General features: G+C 46.9%; 1 protein-coding gene across 1 annotated transcript in view; it reads left to right on the top strand.

Moving 5' to 3' along the window:
• The window catches only part of SLC6A20 (solute carrier family 6 member 20), a 34315-nt gene extending 16928 nt beyond the window's left edge, over window positions 1–17387 (top strand). Inside the window, exons 4-11 of the mRNA XM_053599689.1 lie at window positions 1209–1436; window positions 4413–4523; window positions 5290–5531; window positions 6358–6520; window positions 11157–11361; window positions 12953–13112; window positions 15534–15699; window positions 16391–17387. Coding sequence (XP_053455664.1) covers window positions 1209–1436; window positions 4413–4523; window positions 5290–5531; window positions 6358–6520; window positions 11157–11361; window positions 12953–13112; window positions 15534–15699; window positions 16391–16540 — 1425 coding nt within the window. The 3' untranslated portion in view covers window positions 16541–17387. The remainder of the gene's footprint in view (window positions 1–1208; window positions 1437–4412; window positions 4524–5289; window positions 5532–6357; window positions 6521–11156; window positions 11362–12952; window positions 13113–15533; window positions 15700–16390) is intronic.
• The last annotated feature ends 9305 nt before the right edge of the window (window positions 17388–26692 follow it).

Here is a 26692-nt window from a genome sequence, read left to right as displayed (position 1 = left end):
CCAGGTGAGGGTCTTACTGGCCCCACCCTGCTAAGTCCAGGAGTCTCACTGCTCCAGGAATCACTCAACTCCAGCTAGAGGGAATCTCTGGCACCAGGTTCTCTTGTTAGACAGTCAAGATGGCTTTGGGGAGTGAAACTCATCTCCTTCTAGCTTCCAAACCTAATGTCCATTGGAGGAAATGCCAGTCTTCACTCTCCACTGCCAGTTACGGAGGGGCACTACTCCAGGACTCCCTGGGCACTTGTGGGAATACACAAAGACTATCCAGATGAGATCAAGCTGGGGCTTCTTATTCAGAGCATGCTGCAGCGAGGGAAGGGGGAAGCTTACAGTGGAGAAAGGAGGGCGCCAGGTGTGCCCTGATTAGAGGTGGCTGGCAGGGGACACTGTGAGGAGCCAATCAGAAGTGGGATATTCTATTTTTTTTTTTTTGAGACAGAGTCTCACTATGTCACCCTCAGTAGAGTGCTATGGCGTCACAGCTCACAGAAACTTCCAACTCTTGGGCATAAGCGATTCTCTTGCCTCAGCCTCTCAAGTAGCTGGGACTACAGGCATCTGCCACAACGCCCGGCTATTTGTTTTTGTTTTCGTTTTTTTTTTTTCAGTTTTCATTGTTGTTTATCTGGCTGGGACAGGTTCAAACCCTCCAGCTTCGGTGTATGTGGCTGGCGTCATAATCACTGTGCTATGGGCGCTAAGCCAGAAGTGGGATTTTCTGTGATTAAGGAGGGGGGTGTATTTGGCTCTCTCTGGTTGGTCCTGAGTTAGCAAAAAATAGGGACTCTATTATAAGTTAGTCATTGATTGAGTCCTGACCACTCTGGGCCAAGGCTGCAGACACTGTGGTTAGAGTTCCCGGGCTGGTCACTGCAGAGGTGGTGGATCAGAGTTCTGTCATCCGATCTGGTGGGGCATTGTCCGTTTGATACTTGTCTCTTAGACCCACTGCAGAGTCCAGTGGTCCTTGGCATCTGCAGAGTTAAGATGAGAACGGGCCCCTCCTCCAGCTCCCTCCTTGCCCCCTCTGGGCCCCCACAGGCTCTCTGGCTCCCTGCCTGTTCTCAGGGGCTCCAGCCCCCTGTCCCTTGGGGACTGGCATCCTTCCGTCCTCGCAGGGCCTCCAGTTAGGGCCCCCATCCCCTCCACTCTGACCTTGGCCTCGGCCTTCACTGCTCCACGTGCTGCTTGTTTCCCTGCCACAGGATCCCCTGCCGTGGTCGGTCTGCCCGCTGAACAGCAACCACACAGGCTACGACGAGGAGTGTGAGGCGGCGTCCTCCACGCAGTACTTCTGGTACAGGAAGACGCTGAACATCTCGCCGTCCATCCAGCAGAGCGGGGCTGTGCAGTGGGAGCAGGCGCTCTGCCTCATCCTGGCCTGGCTCGTGGTGTACCTCTGCATCCTGAGGGGCACCGCATCCACCGGCAAGGTGGGGTGGCAGGGCGACACCAAAGGGGCACATTCTGCACCTGGGGGCACCGGGCTTGGACAGAGGTGCTGGCACAAATCACCTACTAGGTGACTACAATGACACCCAAAGGCACTTGAGATCACCACTCTTAATGTTGGAAGGAGGACTTACTCACAGAAAATCAGAGCCTTTCTGTACCACCTGGCCCCAAATCCATACTGCCCAAGCAACTAAACAATGAGTCCTCTCTTTAGGACTTTAAATGACTGACGTGTCCCTGATGTACCCTCGCCACTGGCTGCAAAACTAGCTCTGGTATTGCCTGGAGAGCTTTAAAATATCTCACACCTCAGTTCTGCCCCCAGAAGGAGTCAGTCTGGGGTGTCACGGGAGGCTTGAAAGTTCCCCGCATGATCCCAATGCACCCCTCAGTTTGAGACCTGTCCCCTAAGCTGCTTTCAGGGGCCCTGCAGAGCTGTCAGGCCTGAACTTCAAGACCCTTTCCGTCTTGGCAAGTCGTCAGGTTCACACTGCCCCTGGCCTGGCATGTTCCTTTAACTCCAACCTGTTCATGTAGATGTAGACAGTTTGCTTTGAGTGTCTGTGGTACCTGCCACCTGCGTCAAGCTTCAGCCAGTGCCCTGCAGCCCAGCAAGCCCCATTTCCTACCCTCACTCCTTCTAGCAGTTCCACCATGACTTGGGCTCCCCACATTGTCTCATTCTGGCAACAGCCCTTCGTGGTAGAGTTCATGTCCCACTCACCTGAGGCCTTGAAATAGTGACCTGCCCGCGGGCACAGCTAGTGAGGGCAGAGCGGGGGAGAGCTCCGCTTTACCCCCAGGGGGCTTCCCGCTGTCTTGGTTTGGCGAGCCATCTCTCGTTTGCTCTCTCCCCACCTTTTGCGACTTAATCCCAATTTTACCTGTCCCCACCCTCTTGGCTACCTGAGTTGCCACCATGTTTTTCTTGAGGAACCAGACCAGAAATACCCATGGCATTGCAGAAGCCAGGTGACAACTCCAGCATCAGGCCTGGCAGGATGTTTTATTTTGGTCTCCCAGACCCCGTTTTGGCAAGCATTTTAGCCCCCAGAGCTCCCACACCAGGACTGCACGTGATAAGCAAACACAGGGACTCTTTCCTGAGACAGCTTTGAACACGCAGCAACTCCGTCCCATCGTAGAGCTTAGCCGGCACTTTCAGGCTCCTAACAAATGTTTGTGTAATTTAGCTTTGCCAGATTATGAGCACACTGAGGGCACAATCTGCAACCTTAGAGATGAAATGAGACCATTCTTCTTCCAGACCGTTTATAAATGTGTGACACGAGGCCATGTCATGCCAGGAAAGCTTACTTAACTCTTTCCTGTTCTCACCGTCTATTTCCTCTGTGTCAGCCACCTCCTCTCCAGGACAGTAGTCCCCCAGCAGTTCTGTATAGGGGACTAATCTTGTTAGGGACTGTGTGCCATTTCCTGGCCTCTTCTGTTGGAATCTCCTTTCTTTCCTCCTAGAATTTTTGTAGAGTGGTCATAAATGGTTCCTTGCAGTACTTGACTGGGGAGAAGTGAGGCATCTTGGCCAGGACTCCAGAGAGCCTCCAGGAGACATGCTTACTTGGGAGAAGGAGGGACTCCCTGGGGCTTGCCCTAAGTCCTGCTAAGTGCCCATTGATGCTGCCCTACTGTGTGCTTATCTTCACCGTTTTAGACAGTGGCCAAGCCTTCTCCCATCACCCCCTGAGCCCCTTTAGATCACAGGCCATGTATCCTGTCTTTTCAGGATGGGTTTTATTACTCTTCTTAAGTTACAACCACCTCGGCTAAGAATCAATGATAAAAGACACACGTCACATTCTGCTTGCCACCCCCAGGGTAAGAGGGCAGAGAACCACTCTGGTGGCCTTTAAAGTTCATGGGAAGATGGTGCCATGCCTCCATCTGAGGACCCAGTGTCATTCAAGCCTTTCTGGACATGGGTCACTAGCTATATTTCTTACAGGAGAACCCAAACTTTAACAGAACTCACACAAAAAAATATCTTGCATATTTCTTTGCTTTACATATAGGCTCTGGTGCATGTACGAGTAGATTTACAGAAAAACTTCCAGTCTTGGGTGGACATACGTGCCTAAGAAGGTCTCTCTTCTAAGGCTTTGTAAAAGCTTACATTAGCCAGAGCATAACTGTCTAATGCCAAAGCTGTTGTGAAAACTGAGGATAAAATATCAGGGAATTGGGATGCATGTCAGTGGGGAAAGAAGATCTGGCAGACAAAAGTTCCATTTGTGTGTCCTGTTAAAGCCTGAAGAAGTGAGGCCTTTCACGAGAGTTGCCATCAAAATCAGACTGTTGATTCCATTGTATTTATCAAGGGGACATTGTCCTTTGCACCACTACTACTTTTCCTTTCTGAGCCTTCATGGCCAATCTCTCAGGCCCCCATCCTGGGAAAGCTAGTATGACCCCACTGAGACCCTGATTTTCTTTTCCTTTTTGAGATAATGTAAATCATGTAACTGATTGAGCTTCCTACTTTGCTTAGGCCTCTAGGAAGCTCCAACCCTGGGTAGAAACTCACACCATGCTCTGTGGGCTCCCTTTCTCTTTGACCTAGTTACTGGATTGCCCATATTTTCTCTTCTCACTGATTTCTTTATCTAACAATTTTAAAACATTAACGTGATTGACACATCTTTGTGGGCACCCTCAACTCATTTCTGGAATAAGGTTAGGTGGAAGGGCAGGTAAAGGCAGGGGTTGTTACCTGCTTGACTCTTCTCTAGCGAATAAGAGATTTCCTGCTGGTCACAGATGTGGGTGCCAATGTCCCACAGCCGTTTCTCCAGCCCTAGCTCGACCCCGTGTCAGACCAAGAATCTTACCACCTTCTCTAGCTGCCAGCAGTTGGTGGTACGGCCTGACTATCCCAGACCTGGCGATGTTCCCCAGGGGTGTGGGCCAGGAGGCTGACGCCACCCTCTGGCCCCCAGGTGATGTATTTCACAGCGCTGCTGCCCTACTGCGTGCTCATCATCTATCTGGGCCGGGGCCTCACACTCCATGGAGCCACCAATGGTCTGATGTACATGTTTACTCCAAAGGTACAAGCTGGGAATTGGGGGGCCCAAATGGCACCCTTGCTCATTCTGTCAACTTGTGGAATGAGTTGCGGGAGGGGAGGATGGAGAGAGGGCAGAAGCTGTACCCGGGGACGCTGGTGTGAGCCCAGTGGGCTGTGCCGAGTGGTGTGGACTACCTGTGGGCTTCACCTCCTCAGCCAGGCAGTGGCCACGCCCTGCTGATTCTGGGGCAGCTGGAGTCTTTCTTTCAGCCCCTCCTTACCATCCTCACTGACCCCCAACTGACTGCAGCCCCAGCCTTGCTCCAGGGCCCTTCCCTACTGTTGACCGAGCTCTTTGCCCTAAGCATCACTCCCATCATCTCGCTGGCCTGCTCACATGCTTCCACGCAGCCATTGCCCTGCAGGGTTTTCTATGATCCCTCCCTGACCCCCACTCTGCAGGTACCCCACAGCCACTGCTCATTTGTGGGGTGCTACGTCTTTGGGGTGGGGCATGTTGGCCATGCCACTTCCATCTCTGAATGCCCAGCCCATGCAGCGCCTGCTTATGAATTAGGGGTTCAATGTGTTTCCAAACTATTCTACCCTACCCTGTTCAGCCGCACACCTCCTGTGGGTAGGGTGCTGTGGAGGAGATGGCATGAGGCCCCAGCCCTAGGCCTGCCCCTCCTGGCTGTGTGCTTTGGCAAGTTCCTTCCCCTCTCTGGATCTTCCTCCTTTTTTGAGTGTGAGAGCTTGAGATTCCCACCCAGGGTTCCTCAGCCCTATCCCTGCTGACCTTCCAGATGGAACAGCTGGCCAACCCCAAGACCTGGATCAACGCAGCCACCCAGATCTTCTTCTCTCTTGGCCTGGGGATGGGCAGCCTGATCGCCTTCGCCAGCTACAACGAGCCCTCCAACAACTGCCAGAAGCATGCCATCATCGTGTCCCTTATCAACAGCGCCACCTCCATATTTGCCAGCATTGTGACCTTTTCCATTTATGGCTTCAAGGCCACCTTCAACTATGAAAGCTGCTTAAACAAGTAAGCCTGGGCTGTCCCACTGAGTCACAGGCCTCTCCAGAGCGCTAAGCTGAAGGGCACCAGGGAAGAGGTCAATGCCAAGAAGGCAAGAGCACCAGGTTGGAGTCTTCAGTCCAGGGTTCAGACCCAGCTCCCCTGACAACTTCCAGTAGCTGAGGGACCCAGGGCACGTCAGCGTCTGCCTCGCAGAAAGGAGGGCACTTTAACGTGTCCAAAGTACTCAGCGTGATAGAGCCTTCAACAAACTTTACTTTTTTCTGCCCCATATCCTCTACCTCAAAAGTGACCAAGAGCTCTCTAGCTGAGCCACAGAGATTACAGAATCCACTTTCTGCAGCCCCTTACCCAGAATACAGAACATCATCCAAGAAGTATGTTGTCCAATTTGGTAGTCACTAGCTGCAAGTGACTATTTACAAATTTGAATTTAAATTAATGTAACTTAATCTATATTTAAATAACTTAATTTATCTTTAAATACGTTCTTCATTTGCACTAGCCGTATCCAAGCGCTCAGTCACCACATGTGACCAGTGGGTACCAAATGGGACAACGCAGATAGGAAATATTTCAATTATCACAAAAAGTTCTATCAGACTATGCTGGTCCAGAGGTTAAAACCGACTAGCTATGACTGGTTTCTGTTGTCATCAGTGTTCATACCTCACGCATCTTCAGAACCATTCAAAATTACCCTGTCCTTTAAAAAGGTCACCAAGCAACAGATTCCCTTTCCCGACCTAATCAGAAAGAGCGGCTGGTGGGAGGCTTTGGTGACCGCAGCCTTTCTGACCAGTGAAGGTCAATCTGATGGTCTGCTCTGCAGGGTGATTCTGCTGCTGACCAATTCTTTTGACCTTGAAGATGGCTTTTTGACAGCCAGCAACCTGGAGCAGGTGAAGGGCTACCTAGCGTCTGCCTACCCAAGCAAATACAGTGAGGTGTTCCCACATATTAAAAACTGCAGCTTGGAATCGGAGCTAGACACGGTAAGGTGCCCTGGAAATGTCGCAGGCTTGCTTCTCTCCACGCACTGGTAGGGATCTTGGAGAGCTGCAGACGCGTGTGAAATGCATGGCGCATAAAATTCAAGGAACATTTATTTTCCCGGTGACTCCGAGAAGAGAGCCTTAAACATTACTCTCCCCAGGTGCTGTTACCCTAAAGTCCTCTTTATTCTATTGGGTTATGTGTCCTTTCCTGCTTTCCCTTTTCTCTTTATAAGCTTTAAAAATATACGAAAGTACAGAGAATAATATAACAAATACCCATATATCCACCACTCAGAATGAATGATTATAAACATTTTGCCATTTTGAGTTCAGACTTTTTTATGTAAAAGAAAAGAACATTTCAGAGACAAAGTTTAAGTTCCCTTCTTACTAGCCCTATTTACCAAAGGCACAAAGTTCATTTTCATATTTTTATTTGCCCATGTATGTATCCTTAAATAATACCACAGTTTTGTTGGCAGTATTTAAATGGACATAAGTGACTCTGTATGATATTTTTCTCATTCAACATTTTGAGATCTGTCTCTGATAATACACCTGGAATCCCACTCATTCATATTAAGTGCTGCCTTTTGTTATATCACACAAATACACCACAATTTATTTATCCATTTCCTTACTAATAGAAATTTGGGGATTTTTTTCAAACTTTTGCTACTAAAATCATTCATATTCATATTTTTTCACATTAATTTTAGGATCAGTTTGACAAGTATCACTGGGGAAAAATTCTTTGAGGGATTTTTTATTAGGCTTGCATTGATTTTTTTTTTTTTTTATTTGGTTTTTGGCCGGGGCTGGGTTTGAACCCGCCACCTCTGGCATATGGGACTGGTGCCCTACCCCTTGAGCCACAGGTGCCACCCAGACTTGCATTGATTTTATAGTGTAATTTGGGAAGAATTATCTTTTGAGTTGTAGTATTTGATTTAGGAACATGCTTTCTCTGAGGTCTTATATTCTTCAGTTAATTTTCTCCATGAATATTTTGGCACATCTTTTATTAGATTTATATTAATATTACCTTATTGTTTTATTGCCATTATAAATAGCATCTTTTATTCCATTTCTATCATTGTTTATTTTTGATGCAAAAAAGGGAAAGGTTTTTGTATGTTGATCTTGTATCTAGAAACCTTGATACATTTATTAATTCTCACATATGTCTATAAAATTGCTTCAGTTTTCTCTGTGAGCTATCATCTCACCTGCAGATAGAATTGTGTATTTTTCTTTTCAATGCTTATATCTTCTGTTTTTCTTACTGTATTTATTAGGACTTCTAGCGCATGGAAGTGGAAGTGATAGGGCATATTTGTCTAATTCTTATACTTAATGTAAATACTTCTAGAGACTACGTTACAGAATGTTTCTAGAGAATACTTTTCAAGGGAATGGGGGAGGAGGGCGATGGCTCTGGTTGCCAGCCAGCTACTTTGAAGGTTGGTACTTTTTCAGAAAATTTTTTTTTTTTTTTTTTGTAGAGACAGAGTCTCACTTTATGGCCCTCAGTAGAGTGTCGTGACCTCACACAGCTCACAGCAACCTCCAACTCCTGGGCTTAAGTGATTCTCTTGCCTCAGCCTTCCGAGTAGCTGGGACTACAGGCGCCCGCCACAACACCCAGCTATTTTTTGGTTGCAGTTTGGCCGGGGCTGGGTTTGAACCCGCCACCCTCGGTATATGGGGCCGGCGCCTTACCGACTGAGCCACAGGCGCCGCCCAAAGGTTGGTACTTTTTGATAGGTTGGTTGCTTTCTCTGGCACTGTGTTTCCCGGGTGGAGACATTCTAAGACATTTCATGAGGGAAACATTTTGTTTCTCCTGGTTGTTCAGCCTGGCTCCATGCTTACATTGGCCTGTGACACGACCCCCCTCTCTGGGCAGACATCAGATCCCCAGTCTCTAACCCCCAGTCTGCAAGGTCTAGCTGCTGTTCAGATGACCCATGAGACCTTTTGGCTTCAGCCCCTGTTCAGAGCTCTCACTTCAAGTTTTCTTTCTGGTTTTGGCACTTAGAGTTTTCTTCACTTACTTTGGAGTTTGGTTCTATGTCCAAAAATTATGTGATTGGTTATTGAATTATTTAAATGACTTTTTCCCCCTTGTGTTTCTTCGCCTTCTCCTCCACTTCCTCCTTTTTCTCCTTCTTTTTCTCCTTTCCTCATTCTACTTCATTCTCTACTATTTGGAATTTGGGTACTTGATGTCTCTTTTTGAAATTAGGCTGTATAGATGTAATAAAGTCTAAAATTAGACAATGTCTTGACTTCCCTCCCAAACAGCACAAAGACTTTAGAATACTTTTATCTCATCTCTCCTAATTTAAATGGTTGTTGTCTACTTCTGTCTTTATAAATTGGACACCATTGTCATTTTACGCAGTGTTTATATTTACCTACCTATTTGCCACTTTATTTATTCATCATTCCTTCTTGCATCTCAGCTGTCTTCACAGGTTTTTCCCCTTAAAATACCTTCCTTTAGGTTTCTCAGATTTTGTTTGTATGTAAATGTCTGTATTTGGCCCCTATTTTTTAAAGATTCCTTTTTTCTCTGAGTAGAAAATTCCAGATCAACAATTATTTTCTCTCAACACTTTGAAGATATTTGCCTTGTGCTTCTGGCTCTCGTTGAAATTTTCTTTTATTCTTTATAAACAAGCAGTTTTTTCTGATTCCTCTCATAATCTTGCCTTTGTCTTTGGCCTCTGCAATCTAGGCATGAATGTATTTTTGTTTATCCAGTCTAGGCTGGGGTGTAGATTGGCTTCCTGGATCTATGGATCCATGTTTCTTTTCAATTTTAGAAAATTCATGCATATTATCTCTTAATCATTGCCTTCTGCTTCTCTCATTATACTCCTTTTAGAATCTCATTTAAATCTATGTTAGACCTTTTCATTCTATCTTATAGGTCTATAACCTCTCTTTCATTTTTCACACCATCTTATCCTTTTTTGTTGTTTCAGTTTTTATTCATTCCTGGATATATCTTTCAATTAACTAATTCTCTTTTCAGCTGCATCTAATGTGGTATTTAACAGTCAGTTGAGCCTTTTAATTCAATAACTATATTTTTTATTTTTAGACACTATTTTTTTCAAGTTTACTTGTCCATCCCAGTAGTTTTTTGTTACATGTTTATCTATGTAATTTTATCTTTTATTTTTTAAAATACATCATATATAACTGTTCCAGTGGTGGCCATAGCCAGGAGAAGTAGAGCAGTCCATCTTAGTGGGGGGAGGGGGGGCAGTATTTTATCACTGACACAGTTTAGAATAACTGACTCATGAGAATAACAAAAAAGCATATTAACTTTTCATAGGTTTCCCTATTTTTTTAAAATTATATAGCGATCACTCCCTTATTGTCTGCATTTAAGGCTAATTACTCTCACTGTGCCCCTGGGCAACTGGTATGCCATTAACTGACCTATATTCTTGTATTAGTCAGCTCAGGCCACCGTAATAAAATACCATAGACTGGGGAGGGGGGGCTTAAACAACAAAAATTTATTTTTCAGCATTCTGGAGGCTGGGAAGTCCAAGATCAAGGCCCAGCAGAGTTTGGTTTCTGGTGACGGCCTGCTTCCTTATTCATAGACAGCTATTTTCTCACTGTGTTCTCACATGATGGAGACAGAGAGTTCTCTCCCTTTTTTCTTCTTATTAGACTACAGGTCCCTATTGGATCAGGGACCCACCTTTATAACTGCATTGAACTTTAATTACCTCCTAAAGACCCTATCTCTAGATACAGACACACTGAGGGCTAAAATTTCAATATATGAAATTTGTATCCAATTTTGTATATAAATTTGCACACAATTCAATTCACAGCAATTCTGAACCTGACAGTCCAACATCTGTCAGCCTTTGTAGGTGGGATATTCTAAATATTCTTTTCTTTGCTGGCTCTTTACTCATAGCGACTTCTCTTTTTCTGGGTTAGTAAATTCCTGTTTGTGAGCTTATTGCTTATTCTCTGGGAGCCCTCTGGGTCTAAACTGGAGAGTCATTCCCCAGGGAAGGTTTGCTTTTGCTTCTTCGGATGCTGGTAGCTACGGAGCACCCTTAACACTTGACCCTTTTTGACCCCAAGGGAGATTGTCTTTAATAAAGAGTTCCATGCTCATTTTCCATAGTTTAATATCTCTGTAACAGCTTTACCAGCACAAGGATCTAGCCACCCAATAGCCCTGCCCCACTGAGTTGCCTGCTGGCTAGGCTGGCTCCCTATCAACAGGTGTCCTGCTGTCCTGGTCCCACTGGAGGTCTCAGAACACTTGGTTAGTCACTAGGAGCACAAATTATTCAAACATTGTTGATTAAATTTTATCCAGAATTTACGTAAGTTGGGATAGGACAATCAGTGTTCCGGCTGACTGAGAGTTCTCCACATACCTTGCACGTGTGAACTCCTGGCAGCTCCCGTTCCTATTCAGCCAGCTGAGCCTGAGGGGCTGGTCTACAGATGGAAGTTTCAGCCTCAGAATGTGGCTGCTCGTGGCCAGTTCCCAGGTTACCCAAGTTACTTAGCACTGGGTGTGTTGAAGGACAACGTGAGTTCTTTGTGTGTGTAACTAGTATCTTCTCGCAATGGGCAGGCTGTCCAGGGCACTGGCCTGGCTTTCATCGTCTACAGTGAGGCCATTAAGAACATGGAGGTGTCCCAGCTGTGGTCTGTGCTCTACTTCTTCATGCTGCTGATGCTGGGCATTGGGAGCATGCTGGGGAACACAGCGGCCATCCTCACCCCTCTGACTGACAGCAAGGCCATTTCCAGGCACCTGTCCAAGGCAGTCCTATCAGGTCAGTGGGGCAGCCAGGAGAAGAGCAGGGGCCAGGGAAGGCCAGGATGGTAGGGGGCGAGTAGGGAATGAGCTGGTTGCTGTGGCCACAGAGCAACAGAATCTGGGGGACTTGGGCTGTATGTGTTTTGTTCTCTACATCATGGGGAAGTGGCTACTCCAACTTTGAAAAGCTTGTCACTCAAAGCTCTCCAGGATAGAACCTGCTCTTGTCTTAAATGAAGTATAACAATTATAAAGTATACATTTCTTAAGTACAAATGCAATAAGTTTTGCCTACATAGCCTCCCAAGTAACCATCCCTAGGTCAAGATACAGAACATCACATACCCCCCAGAGCTCCCTCATCCCCTTCCCAGGCCTCATGCACCTTCGAAGGTTGCCTCTGTTCTGACTTCTACATTTGATATTTTTTTCCTGTTCCTGAACTTCATAAAAATGAAATCATATAGCACATACTCTCTGTGTCTGTGGTCTTCACTCAAAATCCATCTGTGAGATCACCCATGCTGTAAGCAGCAATTGTCCCTTTTTCTGTGTGTGTAATAATCCATGGTGAAATCACAGAATACAATTTCTTTATCCATGCTGCTTGATGATGGACACTCAGGTTGTTAGGGGATGAACTGACTTTTCCAGACATCTCTAATGCTTTCTCTCTGACACCTGTCTGCTCCATTCCTGAGGACCCTATGGCCAACCACCTCTGCCTTTGATGACATCATTCCTCCATACCGAGGATGAATCAAACCATCTCCCAGCCATCTCCTTCAAGTCCCGACCACCTCCCACTTCTCCAGTCTGCTAGCGCTTAGCACTCTTCCTTGCAGCTGGTCTCTGCCACCAACATTTCGGGTGCCTGCAGCTCCTGCGCCAGCACATAACCTTTTCTCCTTGTGTGTTCCCACCAGGGTGGCTGTGGGTCTCTCCTGACAGTATATGGTATGGCAGTGGAAAGGTCAGGTGGGAGCTTTAGATTCACACACTTCTGGGGGTTCCAAAGGAGGCAGCCAAAGGCTACTAGGATCAAAACCCAGGTTCAAGGGCCTGGGTCTGAATTAGAGGCATGTCTGGTTAGGGGCATTACTCCATGGCTCCTAATCTTGGCTTTTCCTTCTGTGAAACAAGCCTAAGAATCTGAGGCCTGGCAAGGCCTGGGACCTAAGCGGGTCTGGGCAAACATTAGCTGCTTCCCCAGCCCCCCCCTTCTGGTTGGACATGAGTCCTCCCTAAAGGGGGTCCTAATGGGGCAGCTTGTGCTCAAGCCTACTCCTCCAAGACCCCCAGCCTGGGTGAGCCCTAGGATAGCTATGTCCACCACTGCTGCTTGAGCCCCCACCCTTGCAGGGCAGCTCGATGAATTAATATCTGTGACCCTTGCTGGCACACCTTGGGGTACCTCTGTCTCCCCCACCAACACACTCAGCATATACCTCCAGAGAAGCTACACCTTGACAGCTCCTCCATCCTATCCTGTGGATGGACCAATGGGCTGAAACCCCCTCAGGGGTGTATGGCACCTGCTTCCCCAGAGTGCTGGGGACCAGGCAGGGAGGCTCAAGCAGGTCAGCCCGCGGTCTCTTGGCCCCCAGGTCTGGTGTGCCTCATCAACTGTGCTGTGGGCATGGTGTTCACTATGGAGGCTGGGAACTACTGGTTCGACATATTCAACGACTACACGGCCACGCTGTCCCTGCTACTCATTGTCCTGGTGGAGACAATCGCCGTGTGCTACGTGTACGGGCTGAGGAGGTGAGGTCCCCAGCTGCACCAGGAGAGCACAGCCCCCGGGCCAACAACTGTTTCTCCCTGTGCACTCACTCCTTTAGCCTTGGCGTTTATTGTTCAAGGTTTCTCCTTCGCACTCTGGCCTCAGCTAATCTGCTACTGTGCTCCCACCCACTCTTTGACTTCAACCAATTTCTCCCCATTTCCCGTGTTTCTGCTTTGTGTTATTTGTGAGTTGACCCCGCAGGACCCCCATGGCTTAGTGGGGCAGGGCCTCCAGGCCCTAGATCAGTGGTTCTCAACCTGTGGGTCATGACCCACAGGAACTGTATTAAAGAGCTGTCACATCAGGAAGGTTGAGAACCACTGCCCTAGATAATCTGATCGTAGGCCAATCGCTGTCATTTTTAAGAACCCTGTCCAGAACCCACCTGATAACACTGGCAATTGGCAGATTCCAAATGTAGTCAGTCAGGATCACAATCCTGGTGTCAGGATTGACAGCGCAGCACGGGAAGGTGTCAGTCTCCCAGGTAAATGGGGTGTGCAAAGAGCCACTGGTCCAGAGCAGCTGTCACACAGTCCCTGGGGCTGGCACCTCACACCCAGAAGTTGTCCCTGGGCAGGCTGGGATGAGAGCCAAGAATCTGCCTTTCTAGCCAGCCCCCAGGTGAGTCTGGGCCTACACTTTGAGAACCACTGGTGGAGAGAGCTTGCTACTGCCAGTGTGATCCCAGAGCAGCAGAAGCAGGGAGCTGGCTCTGACAGGATCTCAGGCCTACCTGCTGCTCCTGAAGTTGGTCCTGGGGTCTGAGGCACATAGTTCAATCTGGGAAGCTGCTCAAATGCTGGCTTGGGTTGGAGAATGGGGATGCCAAGTTGTTTTCCAACCCTCTGCCTCAGTCTTTTCCGAGCCTCCAAGCTGTCTTGGGGTGTGGGGGAGACAGCAGCACACTCTAGGAGGCTGGTGTCCTGTGCTATGCAGAGGGACCTCCCAGTAGGGCATTAGGTAAACAAAGCCTAGTCAATGTCTTTCCTGTAGGACTTCTCAGACAGTTGTGGATCTCAAAGAAAGGGTTATAATTTACAGCACTTTCAGAATCCACTCAGTCAGAGAATCCAGCCCTGCCTACCCTCCGTCCCCCCGCCACCCCCTATTATTAACATTTTTGAGGCCACTCATGTTAGGATGAACAACTGTCCCTGTTTCCCCAAGACTGGGATGTAGAACTTACAGTGTTAATACCAGAAAAATCCCTGATAAAGGGGAACAAATCAGTCAGTTAAGAAATGCCAGTCTAGCAGGAAAAAGAGATTGATCCCCTGAGAGGGTGAGTGTTACAGGATAAAGGGAGCAGGTGGAAGAGAGGAATGGATCCTAGGGCCTATGGGAGGTCATGGAGAGGGGCACAGGCCATCACAAAGGGGAGGTGGAAAGTACTGGGACCTGGAGAGCCTGTGGACAGCTTAAAGGCGGTGAGAAGGTCCTTTAGCTCGCTCAGGAGACACTGCCATCTAGCGGCCACTGGCCAGAGTCCTGTCTGCTTTTCTGTAGCCCGCTCTTCCCAACTTCCTAAGACCAGGAAACTGAGGCAGGAGGAGGGTGGCGATGGGACCCCACATTTTCTGCTCATATAGTTCTGAAAGCCCAGGTTTTCATGTAATACGCATGAGCCTTTACGGCCTAGAGCCCAGAGTTGAGCTAAGTCAAGGGTAGTAAGGGATTCATGGGGACATCTGCACAGCCTTTCATGGCACCCAGGAGAGGCAACAGGTCCCAGGGAGGGGGGCTGTAGCTGTGGCTGCAGCTGGTGATGATCACACTCACTACACTCCAGCCCCTCCTGCCACAGCTGCTTCTCTTGAATGAGGAGCAGTTTTTTTTTTTTTTTTTTTGAGGCGCAGTTTTAAAGGCTTTGATGTGGAGGCAAGAGGCCAGGTTCTGGGTCTCCTGTACCATTAGCTAGGTGCCCTCGGGCAAGAGGCATCACAGTCCTAGGCCAGTGGGCTGAGGTTTGGCTCTTCCTCTGTCTCAGAAAACCTACTGTGTTGCAGGGGACAGAGCAATTCTATTCCGCGTTTCTGGTTGGCAACAGGTCACTGATAGCAGGATGGACAGGGAGCCTGAGAGGCCCTTGTCACTAAAGACTGGGTGACAGATGTCCCCTTGCTGCCTGTCCCCACCAATCCTGCCCCCCCCTCCTCTGGTCTATGCCACAGCCCTCACCGGACCAGGAAGTTGTTCTCTGATGTCCACACCTGGGCTGTTCTCTATTACCCCTCTCAGGCAGCCTCAACTCTGCCCCCCGCCCCCCACCCAAGAAGGTACCAGTGTCGTGTTCAAACATCAGAGGTGCCCAGAACAGAATCTTCCTAAGCAAGGTGGACCCCCCTGCCTCCAGCAGCATGGATAAACCAGACTTTCTCTCCCTGTTTTCCAATTAGATTTGAAAGTGACCTTAAGGCCAAAACTGGCCACTCTCTCAGCTGGTACTGGAAGGGCATGTGGGCATGCGTGAGCCCCCTACTGATCGTCAGCCTCTTTTTCTTCTACCTAAGCGACTACATCCTCATGGGCACCCTGCAGTACCAAGCCTGGGACGCCTCTCAGGTACCTACTGTCTGTCCCTGCGGGGCTGGCCCTGGGCCCACAAGGTCACTCGGGCCTTCAGTCCTCTAAAACCAAGGAATGATATCCATGGGGCGGATGGGTTATTTGTCACAACCTGGAAATGTTGCTATTTTAAAAATATTCAGTCCGAGTTGGGCTTCGAGCTTTTAAGTACATGCTGCAGGGAGAGTAAGGCCGTTTCCCAGGAAGCTGGGAACGAGCCCCCTGCAAATGCACTACTTCCTGCCTAATGGGCAGTGCCCTGAGCGGCCACAGCTGCCTGGTGGCCACTGCACTGGACAGCACCGATGCAGAAAGTTCCATTCTGGGCTAAAGGCAGCCCCTACATTCAGGCCTGAAAGGTGCCTCAGACATAAGGTCTATGATGATTCTTCTGGTTATCCTTTATGGGTAGCTCCGAACAACAGCTTTACACACACTGGTTGAAGTAGGTTCTGTTATACCCTGTTTATGGAAAAGGATGAGGATGTGGGGAGTGCCCTTGCTCCCCACCCCCACTGCATACTTGCTCAGGAGCTATAAAGCCAGGTGGTCCAGGGGTAAGGATGCCCAGCCCCACATGCATTCTGTCCCCACCCCACACCACCTCTCCACCATATCTGGGGGCTGAGGCCTAGGGCACAATGCTCTCAGAAGGTTCTTCCTGCTGACATTCAGTTTCTCCTTTCAGGGCCGGCTTGTGACCAAAGATTATCCCCCCTACGCGCTGGCTGTCATTGGGCTGCTGGTGGCCTCCTCCACCATGTGCGTCCCCCTAGTGGCCCTGGGGGCTTTCATTATGCGCCGCCTCAGGAAGGGGGATGCTGCCCCAGTGGCCTGAAAACTGGGCTTCCTGGCCACAGAACCTCCTCGACTGCTTTTGAAGATGTTTAAGCCGGAAGTACTCAGTCGATCAACTTCCTGAGTGTCTGAAGAAGAATAAGGAAGGTGAAGAGGAAGAAGACTCCCTCGGGAGAAGCCACCCTTCCGACCCTCTGCCTGCCCTGAAGGCCACGCTCCCATTGGTCTCCTTGTTATCGAAGGAGGCAGCTGTGAAGGCCAATCTCCAGGACAAACTGCTTCCTTGATTCTAGGACAGTCTTAGAATTACAGCATGTTGGGAGCTGAAATTTTACTGTAATTCTTATGGGAACAAATTTAAGCAACTTGGTTTCTTGCTGAGGAGATGCTAAAATTCTAGAAGGCAATCACTTTTAGATCTGTTTGACAAGTTTTGAAGTGCCTGAGAGGACATATTTGAATGTCATTTGGGTGAAATTAATTTTCTTTTTAGTCACAGTGAATGGGTAATTTCTGTGTTCCCCTTCCCCCCATAAATGCTAACAGGACTGACCAACCATAAAGAAAGATGACCTTTGTTTGGGGCCCCCGAAGGGCATCACCTCTCTCTAAGGTCTCTCACAGTGAGTGGAGGAGCAGCCCTCTGTACAATTGTCCCCAGAACATTTTGCCACCCCAAACCGCAGAAATCTGTGCAGATACCCTGCCGGTGATATCTCAGTGACTGGAAAACGTACTGGAAGCCACTGGGAGGTGAAAATGGGTCTAAGTTTTCCATTGGCTTAATGTTGTATTTGGGTATCATGGCCAACTCTATAAAGACCAAGAACATTACTTATCATCAATTTTAAATTATTTAGCTGTACATAAGTTTTCAAAAATGTATATAACCCGGGCGGCGCCTGTGGCTCAGTCGGTAAGGCACCGGCCCCATATACCGAGGGTGGCGGGTTCAAACCCGGCCCCGGCTGAACTGCAACCAAAAAATAGCCGGGCGTTGTGGCGGGCACCTGTAGTCCCAGCTACTCGGGAGGCTGAGGCAAGAGAATCACTTAAGCCCAGGAGTTGGAGGTTGCTGTGAGCTGTATGAGGCCACGGCACTCTACCGAGGGCCATAAAGTGAGACTCTGTCTCTACAAAAAAAAAAAAATGTATATAACCCAAACAGAGCACCCTGTAACTGAAGACACACCGTATTTATGATACAGTACTAGTCCATCATGCCAATTTTTTTCCTACAGTAAAGTAGGTCAAGGTTACCCCTCAAGTGAGAGAGTTCCTTCCTGCTTTAACATAACATTTGGTGCCTCCCTGAGATCATGGAATTCAGAAGAGTCTCTTTGGGCATATTTGTATGGGCATCTCTGAAGACACACATTCACCTGGGACATTAGCCAGACATACTTTTTTTCATGCTATGAACTTTCCAATAGCAAAAATAGGCATTAGCTAGGCCTTCCACCGTCTCGAGCTGCCACCTCTGCCTCATGTCCAGTTATAAAAAGATCATTTGACTTTTGAATGTATGAACCATCACTTATTTACCACAAATATTCAGTTTTCTGATTTCTCATCCAGTGGCTACCATCAAAAGCCTCAGGCTTGATGAGTGGGAACACTCAATGTCAAACACCGCAGTGTCAGTTCCTGACCGTAAGGATCTGTCCCCTCACACCAACACCCACACACGGTCACCATCTTATAACATGAGACCACCCTCTCCTGGGGTCAGTCACTAGTTAGGGTATAAGCTCTGAACACCAGGTATCCTCAGGAGTGAAAAGGTAAATACCCTAGATCATTACTTTATTCAGAGTCCCTCCGCCATTACAACCACCTGCGGGTATTTAAAACTCTAGATGGCCAGGCTACACCCTCAGACCATCAGGCCTTCTAGGGGTGAGATCTGGGCCTCAGTAGTTTTTGAAATGCCTTAGGTCAGTGGTTCTCAACCTGTGGGTCGCGACCCCTTTGGACTTTTAAAGGGCCGCGGCATTAGGAAGTTGAGACTCACTGCCTTAGGTGATTTCCGTATGTGGCCAAATGTGAGACTCAGGCCCCATTTAGAGCAGAAGGAAAATGGATGGTACATTTAGGCATATTTACATCAAAAATTCCTTTTAAAATTTTGAAAGCATTTTTGAGTATTACAAATTATGTGGAAAAATCATTTCTATGGCTTGATTTTTGCTCAATGATGAAGTTCTGCTATTATAGAATAATGTGCTTCAGATGGAAATGGCTCAAGTTTGTAAGTTTTAATCTGGTTTCTGTGAACTTCATGAAGAGCAGAACATTTACTGATAATCCTCTTTAGCCAGTAAATCATGTCTCAATTTTTTTTTTTTTTTTTTGCTGTTTCCTAAGTACTACACGAAAGCGGTCATGTTGACAGTTTGTCTACCCACCCTCCAATAAGCTGGAGAGAAAAAGGGACATTCCATCCCTGCACACTCAGTCACAGTGACTTTACAGCCAGGTCCTGGACTCTGAAAAGCTTGCTTTTACTGGAAATATAATGACCCTTGACATGGCTTCAATAATTCATTATTATTTTTTTTTAGCAATTGTCATAGTAAATAAAACCCTAAGCAAGTATATCTACACAGGTGTTTTGTGTTTTGTTGGTTTTTTTGATGTTTACTGGCTATAGTTCAGGAACTCTCAAAGCAAGAATTTTCTCTCATTATATCAACACACAAACTAATCTGTGTGTTTACTTCTAATATAGCCAGTGAACCACACCAATGCAGTGCATGGGCCTAGCACACAAGACAAACGAGCCCGTAAGTTAGAGAAGAATATTTCTAATTTTCTGGATTCACAACAGAAGGTGAGCTCTTTGAATTACTGCAGAATCTTTGCAGCCTTTTTCAGAGTGTCCTGGAAAGTCCACCCATCTCTCAGCATCTTTCTTTAGGCACAGCTGTACAAAGCCACATTGGGAGTGACCTTGGAACCTCGCCTTAGAGGGAGGAGGCTGTAAATTATTATATTTGATTTTTGTATGAGTTATTTACTTCCTCGAGGAAAAGTCAACTTAGGGCTATTCCCATTTTATGGGTGGGAAAGCTGGGGCTGAGAATTAACTAGTGCATGATTTTCCACCCTACATCAGTCAGGGCTAGAAAAAAAAAAGTAACAGATTTACATGTTTGTAAGGCTCCCTTTGTAAGGCTAAAGGTGTATCTCCAAATAGGAAATTCTTTATTTCCTTCTTTAATTTTTTGTTGTTGAGACATAGTCCCACCCTATACCCCCGAGCAGAGTGCAATGGCGTTATAGTTCACTGCAACCTCAGACTCAGGCTGTGGGCATCCTGCTGCCTCAGCCTCCCGGAGCCACTGGGATTACAAGCACTGGGTTTTTCATTTTTCTAATGAGTTGGGGGTCTCTTGCACAGACAATTCTCAAACTCCTGAGCTCAAGCAATTCTGTCTCAACGTCTCACAGTGCAGGGATTATAGGCATGAGCCACTGCACCTGGCAAATAGGAAATTCTTAATTAGAACTTCTTGAGCTGCCTCTTACAAATGAGTGACTTTTCTCTCTATTGCCCACCCATCTGCAGAGGAGTATCAGCCCTTTTAAAAATTTATCCAACTGGTATAATACAAACCAGTCCCTGGTTAGGTGCTGAGGACAGTGGTGAACAGGACAGATACGGTCACTTGCTTTTAGGACACTTAACATTCTGAAAAAGGAGAGACTGATAAATAATCACAGACAGTGCTCATTTTTTAGAAGGAAATAAATGGGCCAGTGTGATGATGTCAGAGCTGCAGTTCCCAGCCCCAGGCTGGGGACCAGTCAGTAGCCTGTGAGGAACCTGGCCACATAGCAGGTGAGTGAGCAAAGCTTCCCCTGTATGTACAGCCTCTCCCCATCACATGCATCCCCGCCTGAGCTCCGCCTCCTGTCAGATCAGCAGTGGCAGGAGATTCTAGGAGGAGCCAGAACCATACTGTAAACTGCACAGGCAAGGGATCTGGGCTGGGCGCTCCTTGTGAGAATCCAACACCTGATGATCTAAGGTGGAGCTGAGGCCATGATGCTGAGGCCATGATGCTGAGGTCCCATGCTGGTGCTGGGACCGTCTAGTTGCAGGAAAACAAGCTCAGGGCTCCTACCGATTCCGCATGATGATGAGTTGTGTAATTATTTCATTATATATTACAATGTAATAATAATGGAAATAAAAAGCACAATAAATGTAATGTATTTAAATCATCTTGAAACCATTCCCCCATCCTGTCCGTAGAAAAACTGTCTTCCATGAAACTGGTCCCTCGTGTCAAAAAGGTTAGGAATCACTGCGTTAGATGGATAGTACTTTAAACAAGCAGTTGAGGAGAAGTTCAGTTCACACATAAATGAAATCTGAGGGAGAAAAAGAACTAGTCCTTGAAACCCGAGGAGGTCCATCCAGGAAGAGGCAGCCACACAAGCAAAGGCCCCGATGTGGGAAAGAGCAGAACTGGGGGGTCACAGCACAGAAAGGTCCTTAAATGCCACAGGCCTAAAAGAGATCATCTGGGCTGGGAATTTACATGGAGAAAAGAGGGCCTGAGATCAAGGCCTATTCGAACATGTTTTCCGACATGGCCCCAGATTCTTTTCCATCTCTCCCATACAGAGACAGGGTCAGCATCCCCTCCCCAAAATCTGGAGTGCTTATGACTGCTTCTGCCAAAAGGAAAAAAAAAAAAAAAAAAAAAGCAATGATAGAAAGGACACCATTTGACATCTAAGGCTAGCTCAGAAGAGGCCATGCAACTTCTACCTGGTTTACTGGAACATTTGCTGGGGGACCCTGAACTTCGTGTACGCAGTCCCACCACCAGCAATTACCATGCTCCAGCTCACAGGACTGGCTGGGCCCACCTTCCAGCCATCCTTGCTAAGGCACCAGCCAGCCCATCTGTCAGCTAAAAACCACGCGGGACCTCTATCAGTGCTGTCCAGAAGAGAAGAATTACCCAAATAAGCAATGCCCAAATTCCTGACTCACGTTGTGAAATTACTTTCCAGAAACAAATAACTAGAAAGAGGATGAAGTAGAGATGATTAGAGAATAAATGGATAAAACCCAGCTGTTGTGGACAACAGTTTAGACAGAACACCCTAAATCTCACTAAACAAGTTCTTCCTACTTTTCCTAATGTCAGAGTCTATATATATATATTTTTTTTTTTTGAGACAGAGCCTCAAGCTGTTGCCCTGGGTAGAGTGCTGTGACATCACAGCTCACAGCAACCTCCAACTCCTGGGCTCAAGTGATTCTCCTGCCTCCGCCTCCCAAGTAGCTGGGACTACAGGTGCCCGCCACAACGCCTAGCTGTTTTTTTTGTTGTTGTTGCAGCTGTCATTGTTGTTTGGCCAGCCCAGGCTGGATTCAAACCTGCCAGCTCAGGTGTATGTGGCTGGTGCCTTAGCTACTTGAGCCACAGGCGCTGAGCCCAGAGTCTATATTTAAACCCAACTCCAAAAGCAGCTTCATTTAGGACATAAAATGTAACTGCCATTTTAATGGATAATACATCAGCTTTGCAGCTAGAATAACAAAGGGGCAATAGGTACACATCACTGAAAATGGTGAGAGGACAAATATGAATACGTGGATCTTTGGTTAAAACAAATAAAAACAAAACACAAATTCAGGTGCAAAATAATCTATCAAGGGAAGTGTGACGAATAAACAGACTGGAACCAGGACTTTCATTGTCACATGTCTCAGCTCATTAAAAATTGGTCCCCCCAGTGAAATCACATTCATGGGGCTCAGCGCCTGCAGCGCAGCAGCTAGGGCACCAGCCACATACACTGGAGCTGGTGGGTTCAAATCCAGCCCAGGCCTGCCAAACAACACATGCAACCAAAAAATAGCCGGGCACTGTGGTGGATGCCTGTAGTCCCAGCTACTTGGGAGGCTGAGGCAAGAGAATCGCTTAAGCCCAAGAGTTAGAGGTTGCTGTGAGCTGTGACACCACAGCATTCTATCAAGGAGGACAAAGTGAGACTGTCTCAAAAAAAAAAAAAAAGAAAGAAATCACATTCATGGAGTGTCTGCATAGACTTCTAGTACAGAGGAACGAGGTCAGCACAAGACATCAAGGAAGACTCCCCAGCTGGGGATTTCCCTGGACCTCTCAGCAGGTATGCACAGATACGTGCGTGCGCACACAGATGCTACAAAATTGCCTTATGAATGGAAATCAAAACAATTATAGTTAAGGGGCCATCAGGTTCAACACTGAACTGAGGTTCAAACAAATTAGAGCCCATGTTTTTCAACTCTAAGGCCAGAGTGAGTACTCACCCCCATACCAGCTTTGTCCAGAATGAATTCCACAGACAACTCATCCTATGCAATGCTCTGTGAATGAAACATTCCATAGGCTAAAGTTTTGGTACTGCTACACAGTATATGTCCCCTCCAAGATAGACTTGGATGTCAACCCCCTGACAAGTCTTGCAGTTTAGACAACTCTATTTAATCCCAGATCCCCATTTTCAGAAAACAACTAGATGCATTACATCAAGCTCTTTGCCTTTGGACTAAGGAACTGGAAGGCCCGGGGCAAGATGTGGCCACACAAGCAGTTCTCAGCAGTGAAAACACCAGGCCAATGGAACAGAACGGAACGCCCCACAAGCATCTCCTGGACAAGCAAAGGGGAACTTGACAGATGACAGTGGTGGTGCTCCAGACCAGCAGAGATAGGATCCAATAGTGTCCTCAGCAACGGGCTAACCTGAGGGGGAAAGAAAGCACACTGGACTCCATGCCTAATAGCAGCGAACACTGTCCTCTCCAGGCCTCAGCTAACATCAAGTTTGGCCACGTGACCAGCTTTGGCCAATGAATGTGAACAGATGCTGTGTTGCTTTCGAGCAGAAGCTTCTCCCATTTCCTTCTGCCAGGACAACTGGCAGTGTTCCAACAGGCGATGTTCCAAAGAGAAGCTGTTCCACCAGTCCAGGTCCCAGAATGCAGATATGTAGGAGAGTTGTACCCAACCCTTCAAGGATACACAGTGTGAGAGAGAAAGAAACCTTTTTTTAAGCCATTGAGATTTGGGAATCATCTTCTACCATAGCATAATATGGCCCTTATCTTGACTGATATAGACCCTTTCCTTAGCCCATCCAAAGTCAATCACAGATGGAATAAAGGCCTAGGAATAAACAAGCAAAATGACATGAAAAGGGGTCCCTTGCAGTTGAGCGGTGTGGTCTTACACAGGCACACAATGTGCTAGGAAACAGCACCACTGAAATTATACACTGTTTTCATCAAATGTGACCACAGTGAAATGAAAAGACAAACTACAAATAGGGAAAAGGTATTGGTAATACACATCATCAACAAAGAATTACTCTCCATAATATAGTTTCAACAAAGCAACAGGACAAAACAATTGAACAGAAACAGGCAGAAAACCTCAACAGGCACAGAACAGGAAACAAATGGCCAAAAACAAAACTATGAAAAGATGCTCAATCTCGTCAGTGATCGGAGACATGCCAATAAGATACTATTTTAAACATACTGGATTAAAAAGTTAGGAAGTCTGGGCTCAGTGGTTAGGGCGCCAGCCACATACACCAAGGCTGGCAGGTTCAAACCCAACCTGGGCCAGCTAAACAACAACGACAACTGCAGAAACAACAACAAAAATAGCCGGGCATTGTGGCAGGCACCTGCAGTCCCAGCTACTTGGGAGGCTTAGGCAAGAGAATCACTTAAGCCCAAGAGTTTGAGGTTGCTGTGAGCTGTGACACCATAGCACTCTACTTAGGGCGACATGGTGAGACTGTCTCAAAAAAAAAAAAAAAAAAGTTAGGACGTCTGGCAATGCCAAGCACTGGTGATAATAGGGAACCCATAGAAATATAAATGGCACAACCAATTTAGAAAATAATTTCAATCTTACATATTTCAGGCTCATAATTCTACCACTAGGCATCCAACATGGAGAAACACTTGGCCGTTGGTGCTGGGAGACATACATCAGACATGCATCTCAGTACTGAGAGGACAACCAACCAGAAACAATATTCACCAATATTAGATGGGACAAAAAAAACAAACTATCATCAACAAATTCAAATGAACTAACATATTCACTCCATGTAAACAACAATCAACAGGAATGGATGGCAGCTATAATCATCAGTGTAGAAGAATCTTGGAAACAGCGCTGACTCACAGGTAAGCTGCAGGAGGGTACAGAAAGCCACTTTTATACACTGCAAAACAAAACAATACACTTATCTAGTATCATTTACTACTTGTTAAACAAGGAACAAAAGCAAGGAAGTGTGGAAAAAACCATGCAGCTAGTGGTAATCTCTCTGGGAAGGTGCAGGGATGACATTAGCAGGGGAAGTGCAGACTTCCAACGCGCAGGTTCTTTCCTTCCTATGTCACAGATACCCGAAAGCATTAAGCAGGGAGATTGGAGAACTTTACTCGAGCTGGGGTATTAAATTCTTAGAAGCACTTCCTAGCACTTCTTCCAAAGAGGGAAAGGTAGCCAGGAGTTAAGAACTCCAGGTAGGTAGCTACCCCGGATGGGGAGCTCATGGCATACCTGTTGTGTCTCCATGTCCCTCTCCTCTCCCTTTCCATCCCTTTCTCACCTTTGGGCTAATTTGTTCCACAACAGTAGATAATCAGAATACTTAGGAAGCCACCTGATTCCCTCCAGTGCCAGCTCTGTACCTCACCTTGGTATTCTTCTCTCCTTACTGACTGTGCTGAGATGACTCCCAAAGATTCCCACCTCCTGGTATTCGTGCCCTCATGTAATCCCCTCCCCTTAAATGCACTTTCTTTTTTCTTTGTAGAGACAGAGTCTCACTTTACTGCCCTTGGTAGAGTGCCGTGGCCTCACACGGCTCACAGCAACCTCCAGCTCTTGGGCTTACATGATTCTCTTGCCTCGGCCTCCCGAGCAGCTGGGACTACAGGTGCCCGCCACAACACCTGGCTATTTTTTTGTTGCAGTTTGGACGGGGCTGGGCTTGAACCGGCCACCCTCGGCATATGGGGCTGGCGCCCTACTCACTGAGCCACAGGCACCGCCCAAGATAACACTTTCAAAAGCAAGTTATAAAAGACATTATGATTCCCATTCAAGAGCAAGTTATAAAAGACATTATGATTCCCAGCTTGGTAGTAGATTCTAGTCTTGCTGACCTTGATACACATACCTCTGATGTTGGAGAAGCTCACGTGGCAAGGAACTATGGGGAGATTCCAGCCAACAGCCAGCAAGGAGCATCAGTCCAACAGCCCATGAGGAATCCTGCCAACAACCAGACTGACCCTGAAAGATGAACCTTGACTGCGGCCTGAGGGAGACCCTGAAGCCGGGGACAGAGCTAAACCACGTCCAAATACTGATGCACAGGAATGGTGAGATGATAAATGTGAAGACATACGGGTTGTTTGAAGCCACTAAACTTTAGGGTAATTTGTTACACAGGAATATATAACACAGTGAGGTCATTTAGAGCCGGCGCATCTCTCACATTCCCTGTAGTCCCTGGTTGGGAGAACAATGTTCACATGATTGACTACCGAATTTTGCTGAAATTATTTCACTAAGGGTCTGGGAAAAGGAATTAAGAAAAGATAATGTTTCCTGGACAAACACCCACACACATAAATATATATGTATATGTATAAAAATAGATGGAGACGAGAGTGAGCATGTGAGCCATTTTTAAGAAGTTTCATCTCAACTCCTAATGAGTGAGGGCCGCCTACGGGCAAAGGTGTTTACTACCTCACTGCTTCTCTCATGCGCACTTGACACCGCCCTGTGACCTGAGGAGGACATTTCCTAACAAGCAGTGTTTGCCCACTTATCTGTTGGAGATGTGTATCAGTTTGAAAAAGAATTACAATTTGGAAACGGAAGATACTTTTTATGGACATTATACTTTACTAAATATTTCCCCTGGTTTTATCTATAACTAAAAATGTAACTACAAGGTTATACAAAATTTCTGAAATGATCGTAACTGGAAAACAGTATTCCAGAAACTATTGATTTTCTTGCTTACTTATATTGCCTACTTTTTCTGTGCATTGCTTTAAATGATTTTTTAAATTCTAAGATAAAGAAGAAAAAAATCACCTCTCAAGATGAAGCACAGGAATGACACAAACAGCAGTTAA

This window comes from Nycticebus coucang, chromosome 8 (genome assembly GCF_027406575.1).
Source record: "Nycticebus coucang isolate mNycCou1 chromosome 8, mNycCou1.pri, whole genome shotgun sequence".
Lineage (NCBI taxonomy): Eukaryota > Metazoa > Chordata > Mammalia > Primates > Lorisidae > Nycticebus > Nycticebus coucang.
Note: the sequence above shows the minus strand (reverse complement) of the source record. Positions and strands in the feature narration are given on the sequence as shown.